This window comes from Chinchilla lanigera, unplaced genomic scaffold, assembly GCF_000276665.1.
Source record: "Chinchilla lanigera isolate Chin_1 unplaced genomic scaffold, ChiLan1.0 scaffold00085, whole genome shotgun sequence".
In the NCBI taxonomy this organism is placed as follows: Eukaryota; Metazoa; Chordata; class Mammalia; order Rodentia; family Chinchillidae; genus Chinchilla; species Chinchilla lanigera.
Genome location: NW_004955486.1, coordinates 6,239,343 through 6,253,383, shown reverse-complemented (window position 1 = coordinate 6,253,383; position 14,041 = coordinate 6,239,343). Strand labels below are relative to the sequence as shown.

Here is a 14,041-nt window from a genome sequence, read left to right as displayed (position 1 = left end):
CAGGGAGGTCACAGGCTGGAGCACAGGGAGCGCGGGCACTCAGTCAGGCCCGGCCCGGTTCCAGGCTGCTCGGAGCCTCTGATGTTTAATCCTCAGCCGGCCTGGTGCTGTCTCATGATGGATGTGGCACCATCGCCAGCAGAGCGCAGCCAGGGCTTCACGAGGGCCTGGCAGCGAGGAGGCGGCTGACAGCCTCATCACTCTTCTCCTCCCTGGGGACATGTGTGCAGTGCTCCGGGCTCAGGGACAGTGCAGGGGGCCCAGGGGCTGTCTGTGCCTCGCTGGTCTCCCCTGCAGGTGAAGCAGCCCCTTGCGTGCTGCCATCCCAAGTCCTCCCAGGCAGCAAAGTGCCAAGCGCCCAAGGGTCAGCCCAGGGGGCAGGGCAGGGTCTGTACCAGGTCTTCCACAGGCCAACCTCGGAGCAGCAGCTCTCGTAGCCAGGTGACCAAGGGCACCGTCACATCACCCCAGGCACAGGGCCGGCAGAACAAAACAGATGGCCCACGGCACGGCCCCTGCCCACGGCCCAGCGGTGCCCCCCCAGCCTGTCCCCCTCCGTGGGCCAAGTAAACAAACACAGACGGCAGAGCCGGCTGTTGCTGTCTTCCCGGAGGCTGGCTGGTGGGGAGGAAGGGAAAATTTTTCCCTGGGGAATCCAAGTTGTCTTTTGCAGCCCTGAGGCTGGCAGCAGGGTGCGGGCGGGCAGCCTCAGGGGCACAGGCAGCACTCTGTGCCACCTGCAGCCTTAGGCAGCATCTAGAGGCCTCTGGGGTGCCCAGTACACAGGGCAGGGGCTGTAGCTGTCAGCAAGACTGTAGCAAGGGGCATGGCTCTGGGTCACCTGCACCCGCTAGGATGCTGGGGTGTGCTTCTCACTCCCCTAGGCCCCGGTCCTATCACCATGGCACAGGGACTCCGAGAGGTGACCCCGCAAAGCACTTCCTGTGGTGCCCGGCACATATGATCTTGGATCTTGTGTGTGTGAGTCTGTGCAGTGATCTTGTCCTCATGAGAGCCTTTAAAGGCCAGGCACCTTCCTGGGGGCTAGTGCTGCCCCAAGGGCGCTCTACTGTCTGGGAGGTCTGCCACATGGCCCAGGCGTCACTCAAAGGCAGGAGGGCCTTGTGGGCATCATGCCCACCACGGGGACTCAGGGCAGCAGGATGAAGGGACACTGCCTTCTTGGCGCCCAGGGCTCTGCCGAAGTGCCAAGCCCTGCTCCCTCCTGCCTGGTGGCTGCCGGGCCTCCAATCTGCGCCCTTCTCCTCCCTCCTCCCTGCACTTCCTGCCAAGTGCCGACTTACAGGCTCTCTCCCACCCGAGGGGAAGCCTGTGGCTTTCAGAGCCTCACGCTGCAAACCCAATGTTTTCCATTCTGCGTTCTCTGTGCTTTGAGAACACAGATTTGGAACGCGGCTTAGAGGACGAGTGACTAAGCTCCACCCGCGGGAGATCAATAGCTTGTCCTTTTTGTAGCTAGCGCGAGTCTGGTTTGGTGGGGCTTCCAAGGGTGACTAAACAACTTTCTGCAAGCCTAAGGGACACAGACCACACGGCGCACCCTCTCCCGTGTTCTAGTGGAGGACAAGTTATCGAAGTGAAGAAAAGGTCTCTGGTTATTGAGGACACTTGGTATGGCCTGCTGAAAAGAGGCTCCTCAGGGCAGGCAATGGCAAGCTTGGCAGCAGGACCCAGAAGCCTCCCCAGGGGCCAGCCCCACCCAAGGACCCAGCCTGGGCAGGGCTGGGCTGGCACCCGGGTTGGCTGTTCCTCCACTGTGCCCATCTAGATCTCTCGGGCTGCCTCTGCAAGGGGCAGAAGTCTTAGTGATGACACCACTATGGAAGCATTGATACCTGGCCAGGGGGTCCTCCCTTGGTACCTGCCCAGACCCGGAAGAAAATGCTCCCATAGGTGGCCAAGAAATTCCACATGGCAGAGGTGGGCAGATGTGGCAAAGGGTGGAAAGCAGTTTGCTCAGGCCTGGCAGTGGGCACTGGGGGTCTCTCCTGAAGACAGGAGCTTGTCAGACCCCACTGGCCCCCCTGGCAGAACGTGCCTATCGTCTCAGCACTCTGAGAGGCAGAGGCAGGAGGATCACAAGTTTGAGCACGGTTTGGCCACTTAGTGTATTACTGTCTCAAAGATAAACAAAGGGGCAGGGATGTGGCTCTTGTGTAAAGGCCCGGAGTTTAGTCCCCAGTATCACCAAAAGTGAGAAGATTGTAACTGCTGTCTGCCAGGTTCTCACTGCCGGGGTGGCCCCGCAGCCTGCGCTCTCACCATGGCCTCGGCCCTCCGTGCCCTGTGGTCCTTGCTGTGGTCAGAGGCCAGCACTGAGCCCGGGACAGAGGGGCCTTTGTCCAGTGAATGAGCGACCCAAACAGGGAAGGCTGCACTTCACACAGGTGCGGCCCACACCCCATAGAGTCTGGTGGGGGCTTCGCTCTGTGACCACTGCCCACCCATCCCCAACTGGCTCCCAAGGGTGCGGGGCCGGGCAGGGCTGCCACGGTGCCGAAAGTACACTGAGACACGACAGCCACCGAAGCACGAGCTCCGCGGCCGGCAGGGATCGCGTGTGTGCATGCACGTGTGCACGGCGCATGATGGGCAAGTGCTGCTGCACCTTTAAACACAGCTCTGAAGTGTGTCTGGCCTCAGCGGGCCTCTGCCCCCATGGTCCTTGCCCCTTGTGGGCAAAGCCCCGAGCCAGGGAACAGCACGGTGCTCAAGTGCACAGGGCGGGGCGGCCCTGCCCCTCCCAGCACACACCAGGGCAGCTGCTCCTCCTGCCGCTCCCCCTCCCCTCCCAAGGTGGCCCAGTGGAATCGGATGTGCTCTCCGCCCTGCGCCTGGAGCAGCTGCCCTCCTGGCACCTTGAGGCCGTGGGCCCTGCAGGCCAGCGCTGTGGGAAGGAAGCGGTGCAGCTCTGCGGACCCTGGCAGCCCCACGGCAGAGGAGCTGAGAAAAGCCTGGGCAGCCGAGGGGCTCCAGCGTGTGGCACCCTCTCACTTCATTGAGCTGATTCTGGGGGACACAGTGCTCACTGCAATCCCCGAGCACCAAGCGGGCAGGTGGCCGGGCAGCTCTGGTGCTGGTCTTTCCCGTCCCAACAGACCCCCAGGAGCACGCGGGGGCTCGCTCCCAGTGAGGTGGCGGATGTGTGGTCCTCGGCCCTCCCAGGACAGGCAGCACCTACGGCCCTTCCAAAACCTGACTCCAGCATTGGCCAGCGAGAAAGGCTCTCCAGACTCCAAGCTGGCACATAAATGAAGGAGGCCAACAGAGAGCAGGGGGAAGCCATGGGGGGCGGGCGGGCACAGGGGCTGGCAGAGGCCCCGAAGTGCCCCATGGCTCTTTCGGTCACAAAACTCTAGGAGAGGAGGTAGCGCCTCACAGCCTGTAAGAGTCTGTGGTGAAACTATCCATGACCCCAAAGCCTCTCCCCAGGCTGGGCCACACCATGGACAGCAGCCTCCTTCTCCATCCTGGCTGGACTATGGTCAGGAAGGTGGTGACCACTCCTAGTGGGAGAAACAGGTGACAGGAGGACCCAGGCCCTCAGTGCCTTGTGCCCAGGGCTGGGCTGAGGTCCCAGGGAGCCGCCAGCTACGCCAAGTTTGCCCTGTGCACTGCCTTAGCACAGAGGTGCCAGGGCCTCTGCGCCAGATCACTACTGAAACCAGCGGACGTCAGCGTGGTTCCCGGGTCATGCAGGGATGGGACCAAGGCCCACACTGAGCAAGTGTCAGAGCAGCACGGCACAGCAGTGCCGCCGGCGGGGCTGAGGCGCAGGTGCGGCCTTCCCAGGCCCTGGCCTGAGCCCAACCTCAGATAGACCCCCCAGGGCTTAAGCCAAGAAGGGCCACCTTCGGCCACACCTGCAGTAAGCCACCCTCTCCTGGGGGAGTGGGGAGGGGACACAGCGCTACAGCTGGCCTGCCGTGTGGCCCTGGCAACCGGTCACCCTTATCCTGCCAGGACAGGACAATCCACCCTAACTACAGACACTGCACGGACTGGTGAACCTCGCACACTGAGGGCTTCAGCTGTCCTTCACCAGTGCAAGGACCCCAGCACGCCTGCCCCCATCTAGGAAGCTACTCTGACCCCTGCGTTCCACCCTCCCAGGAGACGGCAACAGCCAGAGCGCTGTGCAGGCCTGGAAGGCACCACCTCCCCAGCTCAGGGTGGGTGCTTGGCGGACAGCGTTTACAGCTGGGAAGACACGAAGGTGCCATTCACCGCACGGGGGCAGGGGCTCCCCTGTGCTGTCTCAACCTGGAAGATGCGTTCTTGTTGCTCCGTGGCCAGTGACGGGCACCCTGGCTGGGGGAGCCTGGGCTGACCCGCCTGCTGTGGGTTTGCTGGGCGCACACACGGTAAATGTACGCTGCAGGGACACAGCCTTCTCAGACCTAGGCCGGGACGCCCACGTCCTCTGGCTGATGCCAGGGCCAATCTGGGGTCTCCACGGGCGGTGGGCTCTTCATCTAGGGCAACTGGGGGTCAGTGATGCCCACACAAGGGGCTGGAGAATCATTTGGCCCCAACACACGCTCTTAGCCTGGTTTCCTGGACACAGAAATGCTTCCCATGCCCAGCTGGGAAAAATCACCCCTGGGAAGCACGGGGCCGTCCCGGCGTTAGGTGCCCAGGGAACCACAGGTCCTGTGTGGCAGAAGGTGGAGCCCCTGCCAGCCCCGCACAGCCCCTGCCTTCCCAGCCCTGGTGAGTGGTCTGGGGCCTTCCTCCCCCCACCCAGAGGGCACTGCCACAAGGAGGCCTGGCATCCACACCCGCAGCCCAGCCTCCTGCACGCGCACCAGTTCCCATCCTCAGCCTGGAAAGTGCCGCAGCTGCTGGGGAACGTGGTGTGCAGGCCCTGCCCACATCAAATATTCATCAGGAAACAACGGCAGAGAGGCTGCCTTCCGTGTCAGCCGGGCCCTGGGGAGGGAGCTAGAAATAGGCAGAGCATGAAGACTTGCTGGCAGCGGGGGCAGGAGGGAGCCGGGGGGGGGAGCACGCGCACCCCCGTAGCCACATGCGGCCCGCGTGTGCCTCGGCCAGGGTGCCCACGCGGGTGCCACGGAGGCCTGGTTAGAGCCAAACGGCCCTCTCCGCGAGTCTGCCCTGCCCTCCCTGCCAGAGTCTATTTTTATCAGCGTCGCTGGGTCCCAGGGACCTCCATGAGCAATCCAAGACCATCTCTAATGAGCAAAAAGCAACAGCCTGGACCCACCTGACGCCGGCCTCGAGTGAGTCCCCACGTTGGGTGACACAGTGGCCGTCCCCCTAACCAAGGAGGTGGCTCCCTCTGCCCACAGCAGCCCTGTGTGCCCCGCCCCTCCATTGGGGTCGCTGCCCACTCAGACTGGGGACTCGGGTCTCTAGAAAGACAAACGCGAGGCCCAGCCACTTGGCACCCGAGGTGAGTGAGCTGGAGTCTAGCCAGTGGGACGGGGGCACCGGGGCTGCCGGACAAGCCGGGCCCAGCAGCCGGGATGGACGGCCGGGGCAGGCGGCTGCCGAGCGCACGGGGGTGGGGGCAGTGCGCTAGTGTGTGTGCCCAAGAGGGCCCAGGGCAGGGGCGCAGGGGTTGGTGCTGTGGGCCGAAGACTGAGGTCAGGGAGGCCGGGGACACAGCTGCCGTGGCGCAGATGCCCTCCCTGCCTGCCTCCTGGGCTCTCCAGGAGCAGCAGCCTGCAGAGGGGGTACCATGGGAGCATGGAAGGGCAGGGCAGACAGGCTGTCCCGACCTGGCAGTGGGCTGCCACGTATGCCCCAGAGGGCAAGGTGCGGTCCCAGCGGCCTGGGCCCACAGAGCCGTGGGCACTGGGGAAACGCTACGCAGGGCTGCCGCCTGCCCACCCAGCTGGCTGAACCCTCCTCATGCCAAGTCCCGGTCCGCCGTCAGCCCTCACTCCTGCCCACAGCCCCTCGGGGAGGCTGTGCTGGCCGAGGTGTGGCACAGGACCGCACGCGGACTCGGGGCCAGCGTGGCTCAGCACAGCCCCCCAGCAAGTCCAGGTGAGCAGACGAGGACGGCGGGGCGCAGGACAGAGGCGGCGACCCCAGCCCTGACCGAGCGCGGCACGGACGCGGGGACCGTGGCTCAGGCCAGCGGGCCTCCTCAGCCGCTCGTGGCCGCCGGGAGGACAGCCTTCCAACGCAGCGCACTCAGAGCCGCCCGACACGGGCAGGACAGACAGACAGACGTTGCCGGGGTGCGGAGCCCACCTCACCCGAGCGCCCTGCTTCTGCCGCCCCTGAGGGAGAGGCACCGGGCCTGGACCACCGAGGACTCAGCGCGGGCCTGAAGGCTGTGGGCCTTGGGGGCCAGCCAGGAGGGGGACCCGCAGTTTTGGTGACAGGGGTAGGCCACACCCCTGGGCTGCTCTTGGTACCCTGTGAGGGACACGTGCGTGGTGCACGCCCACCTGGCTGCCCTGCACACCCAGTGCACAGCCATGCCTGGAGCTCTGAGAGAAAAAAAGCCCAGGAAGCCCAGACCTCACCGCAGTCCAGGGCTCTGACTTGGTCCCCATCTGGCAGGACACACAGACCAAGGCCACCTCAGAAGAAGCAGGCCCTCTGCAGGGCGTGGAGGACAGGGGACTTGAGGCACGGTCCTCACCTGCTCTAGCACACCTACAACCCCAGGGACTCCAGGCACTGTGCTCACGGTGACCTGGACCCCAGAGGGCACCGCCATGTCCACTCTGTCCCCATGGCCTCCCCGCTGGGTGGACAGCGCTGCTTCATGTGACCTCACCTGACCTGCCCCAGCCTGAGACACAGCACACGGCACACTCACCACCAGCTGTGGCACAGGCAGCGGTTTGCCCTCCTGGCTCAGCGACACGTAGGTGAAGAAGGCGCTGGCAGCTCGGTAGCGCTTTTGCGAGTTGTCCACCACTGGGTCGGCATCCACCAGCACCTCGATCTCCATGGACTTGTTGCTCGTGAAGGTCATGCGGCCAGAGATGGTGATGACACAGCCTGCGGAGCACAGGGGTGGACGTGAGGGAGTGGCACGCACTGCCGGGTGGGGCCGGGCAGGGCTACACCAGTGTTACCAAGGACAGCTAAAGATGCGAGGTTAGGTGACAGGCCGCAACGACAAGGGTGTTAGGCAACACACTACTGGACGCGCCGTTAGTAGCCCACGCTATCTCCCTTGTGCTGTCCTCAGGGTCTGGGGGCCTTGGGTGTCGCTCGCCACATAGGAACCACCCTGGCAGGGCGCGGGGGCTGAGAGCCCGGCTCCTCCTAGGACGCATCAAGCCACACAGCTGCCCCATCACACTGCTCCAGCGCCCTGAAGAACCTTCCAGACATCACGTGCCTCTTGCTGGACCAACTCAGGCCCCTGTTGGGCTGACCAGGGTCCCGGCGTTCTTGAGCCCCCCCTGGCGTCAGCTCATGCCACCCGCCCGAGCTCTCGGGGTTGCTGGCACTGCTTTCACCCTCTGCCCCGCTGAGGCTTCATCCTCAGCGCTGTCATAGTGCCCGGGCCTCTCCCCAGGCCCACTCTTCCTTTGCCAGCACGGTGCCACGTGATCATGACAAACCCAAACCACCGTTCCCCCTCCCCAGTGACCCTGGGAAGCCTCTCCGCTTCCTGTGGCCCAGGCTTGCATGCTGCATGCTGGCCGCTGCTTTCGGGCCTGGAGCCTCTCTCCCGGCCCCCTCACCCGCGGGCACGACCCCCGCACGGCCTGGCCCCTCCCTCCGTCGCCACAGTCCTGCATCTCTCAGAGCTCAGCTCGCCTCTGCGAACAGACACCACAGACCCCAGACCCCTCTTGGCTGCCGTGGGAGGGAAGGAACTAAGCCCAGTGCGGAGCTTGCTCCACAGACATCATCGCTGCCACTGCCAACGTCACTGCTCCTGGCTGCACTCACCCGTGGGGCTTCAGGGTGGGGGTGGCACCTGGCTGCTGCTGCCGCCTCCCTCCGGCGTGACCAGAGCGCCCCATCCCAGCTAGGCCTCCTCCACCCACCCACATCGGCCAGGGATTGGTGCTAGCAGTGGGGCCCTTTGACATACTAGTTACTGACACGTTTAGAGACCCAGAGAGAGAGAGAGAGAGACAAAGGGGCAGCGCAGGCTACTCTATATAAATGTTCCAGAATGTTCCACGCCACACTTGACAGCATACTTACGAGCTTCGTGCTGGACACGACCATTTCTGGGGGGGAAGAAAGAGCCACGTGGTCAGTGACAGGTGGCATGGCACGGGCTGCGAGGTGCAGCGTCACCTGCAATCATCTGGACACAGGGACCGCACGCCCCGGGGCCGTGTCCCAGCTGAGGGGCTGCAAGGTCGTAACGGTCATCCCAGGGTCTTCAGTGTCTCCCCTTCCCCAAACGCTCAGCAGCCACCCCTGCCTCTGATAGCTACGAGCCAGAGGCCACAGCCGGGACGCAGGGATGCCCCTTCTGTGAGAGCGAGCCAGCAAGGACTCCCTCGGCAGCCTGCGCGTCAGGTGAGGGGCACCTAGGATGGCTGCCAGGAGGGCAGTTCTGGGGTCTGCACACGGCTGTGAATTCCAGACAGTAACAGAAAACGTGCCCTTCAACGGTGGCCCAGGACAGCCCCCAGCCCCCAACCTGCCATGGCCAAACATTGGTTGCTCCCGCCTTCATTTCTATGCTAGAATCTGAAGACACTTCTAACTTCAAACAAGCAGCCGATCTTCCGAGCCCTGGGCCAGACGATAAGCAACAGGGTGTGGGGTCAACACGCTGCTCCCACGCACGAATGGGGACATCCCCAACCACAAGTAAGACCCGAGCCTCGCCCCTTGCTGGAGAGCGGTGCCATGGGGCCACACGAGCCCTGGGTAGGAATGGGAAGTGCTCTGGGGCTGGCCCTGGGCTGGGCACAGGCAGGCCCAGTTACCAGGGACCCACGGAGCTTCCGGGGCTGAGGGTCCAACCTGGTCCTCAGAGCGCTCCACCTTGACCCTTAGTTTCACACTCGGCCACAGCAAAGGCCTAGCCCAGCACACCCTTTGGGTTTTAGCTCAGTATGTCTTCTCCATGCAGGCACACGCTTAGGACAGTCCAGGGCCTCCACTGCACTCCTCCTGTACCAGGCTTCCTCTCCTGCCAGGCACCGGCCAGCCTGTCCATCTGAGTGACGCCTAGAAGCCCCGTGAGGGCTGGAGCGTGTGGCCACGTACACACCAGTCTGGTCCTCGGACCCAAGGAGCCCCCAACCCTCCCGTCACCCTGGAGGACTCTGAGCAGGCCTGGACCGGGTGCACCTGGGGACACGGGCAGTGGCCTGCTGCAGACCATGCTGTCTGTCCCTTCCTTCGAGCTTGAGTCAGATGCAAGCCTCACAGCAGTGCCCGGGCCCTGCTAGCCTTCCTGGTCCACTTGCCTGCCTCTCCTCGGGAGGAGGGAAGGAGGGTCCCCCAGCCTGAGTATTCAGAATGGCCAGGTATGCACATGAACAACGGAGCGGGTGAACCTGGGTCTGAATGGTCCGGTGTTCTGGGCAGCTGTAGACACAGAGCAGCAGGTGACCCACAGTGACGGTTTCCTCCTTGGAGGACCCTGCAGGTCTCACTGGACACTTGACCCTGGACTCAGGGTTCTGCGCCCACCAGAACCTTGAGAGCTGTGGTGTCCAGGCGGGAGGGGCCCCTTCAGCACAGGGCCCCACCTCCAGAGCAGCTACGTCAGCAGGCGGGCACACCTGTGGGTGAGCCGAGTGGCAGCCACCGTCTGCCTGAATCGACCGTGAGCCAGCACGGGATGGCGCTGCAGTGGGGCTGGCAGGCGCCCCGCCATCGCCCCCACAGTCGGGCATCTCTCCAGAGTGGCAGCAGTCAGATTTTAACACCGTGCCAGGGATTTGGAAAAGAAAACAAAATAATAAAAAAGCTATTGCCAAGCCTGAGAGGGGGCCAAGTGTCTCAAAGTTGAACAGCCTGGCGCCCGCCCTTCAAGGGGCCATGGCGGCGGGGGCGGAGGTGTTCTCTCCACACCAGCAGGAGACGGTGAACAGATGTGGCATTTCTCACATAACCTCCGGAGCCTCTCCAAGAGAGTCCACCTTCACCCTAACGGTCGGCAAGATCATTTCTCCACAGGAAGCCTGCGGTCGGCGTGGTGGCAGCTTTAGGAAACCATTGCGCCACTCCTCACGACACAGGGCCCAGCCAGGCGCAGCGCAGCTCCAAGGAAGGGGTTCCAGCCCTGTCCTCTGAGGGGGCAGCAGGGCCAACCTCTCGCCTCCTCCACGTCCAGCTGAAGCACAAGGCAAGGGGAGGGCACTGGGTGGGGACAGCGCTCAGGGAGCACGGCTGTCTCGGGGTTTTAAGGGATCTGAGCAGGGCCGCGTCAGGCACCTAACAGAGCTGGGGTCCAGCCTCATCCCACTCCACTGCTCATGCACGCCTGCGAAGGAGGAGCCCGAAGCCAGTGCGATCTGCCTGCCCCACTCTGACGGAGCGGAGGGAGGACTCGCGCTGGTGTAAGGTAACAGCACCCTGTGCCCTGCGGAACCCAAGACACATGTCATGGCGCTGCTGCCAAAGCTCCTGACATCACTCCCGTGGGTTCCTCATGGGTGACATTCCTCTGGAAACCACAAACAGGGTGTGACAGTCTGCCAGCCCAGGGGACATCGGCCTGGACACGGGCCAACCCCACAATGCCGCCGCTCGTCTGCCCCAAATTCCTTCTGCCCCAAACACGATGTCACCCAAGCAAGGAGCACAGCTCTGCGCCCCCGTGAGGAGCCACGTGCTTCTCTTGGGGTTCTCCAGGCCAAGGCTGTGGCAGCCACGGGGGGGGCAGGGACCCACGGGAGTGGTGGTGCTGTGCCACACGTCAGCTCGGCTCTGCTCTGCAGCTCTTCTGCAAGTGTCACGGGCCAGGCCACCCTTGTCCCCACCACCCACGGAAGCCAGGCCACCACACGGCCACCCTGCCAGAGTCACAGCTCCGGAAACAGAAACCCATGCAGAGCTCCAGACAGCACAGCCTCCCTCGAAGGAGATCCCGTCCCCTGCCCGAGCCGCCCCACATCTTCCAAGTTGCGAAAGACACCCTAAAAAAATGGTCTGGTCGGCTCCAGCTTACAGTTTCCCTCAGGCTCCACAACCCCTATACCTGGAGCCACTGCACCCTTCCTGACGCCCGCCTCCCCCAGCCCCCTGATCCTGGCTGCGAGAGCAAAGAGGGTGAAGACTGGGGCCCTTCGCAGTGGCTGCGGCAATCCCAGAGAAGGCTGCTGTCCACCGCAGGTGCTGAGCGGAGCTTCATCCTCTCCTGCTTCCTGGTATAGGAAGCAGGGACAGCGCTCTTTGCTCAGCGGTTCGGGACGCTTGGGGGCAGGTGCACACAGCGGCCCCAGGGAATGTGATCGCATTCTCCGCCGTGGATTCGGAATCGGTACTTAACGCTGTGGCCCTAGTCACAGTGATTTCCCCAGGCAGGAGACCTAGAACACACTCCCGACGTGGCGGATCCTCATCCCCAAAGCTCAGAGCACACGATACAGACCAGGCCACTTATTTGGGACAAATGCTGAAAATGACACCGGAGTCTGTTTGTAGCCACCACCTGTGCTTGAGCAGGAGTTCTGCAAAGTGGAGAGGGGCCCTGCCGCAGATGGTCCTCCTCATCTGAAACCCCAGTCCGGGGGGGAAAGTCAACTGGCTCCCCACGAGGTCGCCCTGCACCCCCCACCGTGGGCACCTCCGCCCAGCACTTGGCGAGCAGCGGCCAGGTGTGTTCTGCAGGTGCACCTGCTGGGGGGACCAGGGCTGGGCTGTGGGGCTGTGCAGGGTCTGCGCCAGGCCTTGGGGGCTCTCAAGGAAGCGGTGGTGGGCAAGGGGCACCACAGGGTATACCAGGCCATGGGAACCTCAAATAGCAAGGGTGCCCAAAGTGAAGCAAGCGGGGCTGCTTCCTCCCTGCAAAGAAACGTGCTGGTCACAGGCCTGGTGGGCTGGTGTGGCCGCCGCGCACGTGGCACCTCCACAGGGCTCCCTCGGTGCACGTGGATGAGTGCACGCAGGTCTTTACAGAGAAAACGGCCTCTGCCTCTCTGAGTGTCCTACTTTACCAAACTGAAAACTCAAACCAGTCAACACTGGTCTCACAGATGTCCCCGCAAGACTAAAGTGCAGGCTCACCCTTTCTGGTTCCCATGGCACATGGGTGACACCAGGCGTGAGCACACCACGAACAGAGGCACAGACCGGGGCAGTCCCTTCTCCCCCTTAACTGTGTCAGAAGAGTTCTGTTACCTTTTCGGATCTTATCGTGAAAATTAATGGCATCCACAGAAGCCGTGACTATGTTGGTCTTGCAGTGGCGTGCGGCCACAATCCCAGCCACCTCGTCCATGAGCTTCATGGTGACACCTGCAGAGAAAGGGGAACGTGGCAGAGGAGGCACGAACGGCTACTCCCCACCTGGAGACAGCACCGCCTGCCACCCACTCAGAAAGGATGCAGCCCGCAGTGGGCATGGGGGTGACAGAGCATGGAACATGTGTGCAGTTTAAAACGGGCCCAGGGGAGCTTTTGCAAATGACCCCAACAGACGTGCTAGGCCACTGACAAAGTGACAGCCCTTTCGCTGATCTCCACAGACCCTGCCAGCACAGGCAGGCAGGGACACGCTGGCGAGGTCTTGGGGAGCTCCCACCACCACCCGCATGGGAATCAGATGTGGCACAGCTGCTGGGAAGCCTGGAGCTGCCCACACTTAGGTTAAAGAAATACCTGAGAGAGAAAAAGCTTCGCACATGCAGCAGAAACTTGAACATGCTTTCAGAGCACCCCTGTTCCTAATCTCCTGAAAGCCAAACACTGGAAGCAACTCAAATGCCTGTCAACGGATGAACAGATAAAGTGTGGCATGTCCACCCACTGGGACGATCCACGCGACGACACAGATCAACCTCTGAAACGGCAGTCGAAGGGACAGACGCCAAGCGCTAATGGCCACATACTGTACAATGCCGTCCACGGGAACCGTCCAGAGAAGGCCAATCTGCAGAGACAGGAGGCTGCTCCCTGGGTCCCTGCCCAGGCGGACGGGGGGCCAAGGGGGAGTAGGAGCGGCTGCTATGGGTACAGGGTTTCTTTTCTGGGGTGATGAAAATGTCCCAAAATTGACTGTAGAGGTTAAAAAGCACATTTCCAAATCCAAATATCTCAACGCTCCAAAAACCTGAACTTTTCAAGCACAAAAATGTCATCATGAGTAAGTAGAAAATGTCACACGAGGAGCCCAGCCGGGGGAACTTAGTACCCCTGTCTCAAGATGAGAACAGAGCTGGAGAGTAACCCAGCGCAGAAGCCCCAGGGCCCACGACCAGGACTGCAATAACAAACAAGTTTTTATATTGGAGGGCGGGAATGTGCATTAGTTTATCTACCACTGAGAGCAGTATGGAAGCTCCTCAGAAATCTGAAAACTAGGACTCCCATCTGTCCAGGAATCCCACTACTAGAAACAGACCCAAAATATCCTGGAGAGATCCCTGCACGCCCAAGTTGGATGAGGCACCATTACAACAGAAGAGGCAAGGACTCACTAGAGATGTCCACCACCAGAGAAAGGGTAAAGGAAATGCACACGCACACGATGGAATACTATGCAGGCATAAAAACAACAAACCCCTTTATTTGCAGCAACGTGGACGGAACTCAAGAAGGAGGGAAATAAACCCCAGCAAGGGAGGCGCAGCAAGGTGAGTATCACACATCTCACTTCTGTGTGGGGCCTAAGAAAGTCGGTTTCATAGAAGCACAGAGTAGAAGAAAGGCCACTGGAGCAAGACAGATGGGGTGGAGCACTGAGGGAGGGTGAATGACGGGCTGAGGATACAGGTGCGCAGAGGCGTGCGCCCTGGCATTTCCAACCGGCAGAGTGGCTCACAGGAATTCACTGTGTTTCACAAAGAACCGCAGTGAGGAATTTGAAGGTTCCCAACACAAAGAAAATGTTTAAGGTGATGGAAACGCTAATTCTCCAGGACATCTCACACTGAACACA

General features: G+C 62.1%; 1 protein-coding gene across 3 annotated transcripts in view; it reads right to left on the bottom strand.

The window, feature by feature from the left end:
- The window catches only part of Acot7 (acyl-CoA thioesterase 7), a 70,129-nt gene that overhangs the window by 4,847 nt on the left and 51,241 nt on the right, over nt 1-14,041 (bottom strand). For all 3 annotated transcript variants that reach the window (XM_005404096.2, XM_005404097.2, XM_013504310.1), the window contains exons 7-8: nt 12,283-12,399; nt 6,824-7,008 (exon numbers count right to left, since the gene is read on the bottom strand). In XM_005404096.2, coding sequence (XP_005404153.1) covers nt 6,824-7,008; nt 12,283-12,399 — 302 coding nt within the window. The remainder of the gene's footprint in view (nt 1-6,823; nt 7,009-12,282; nt 12,400-14,041) is intronic.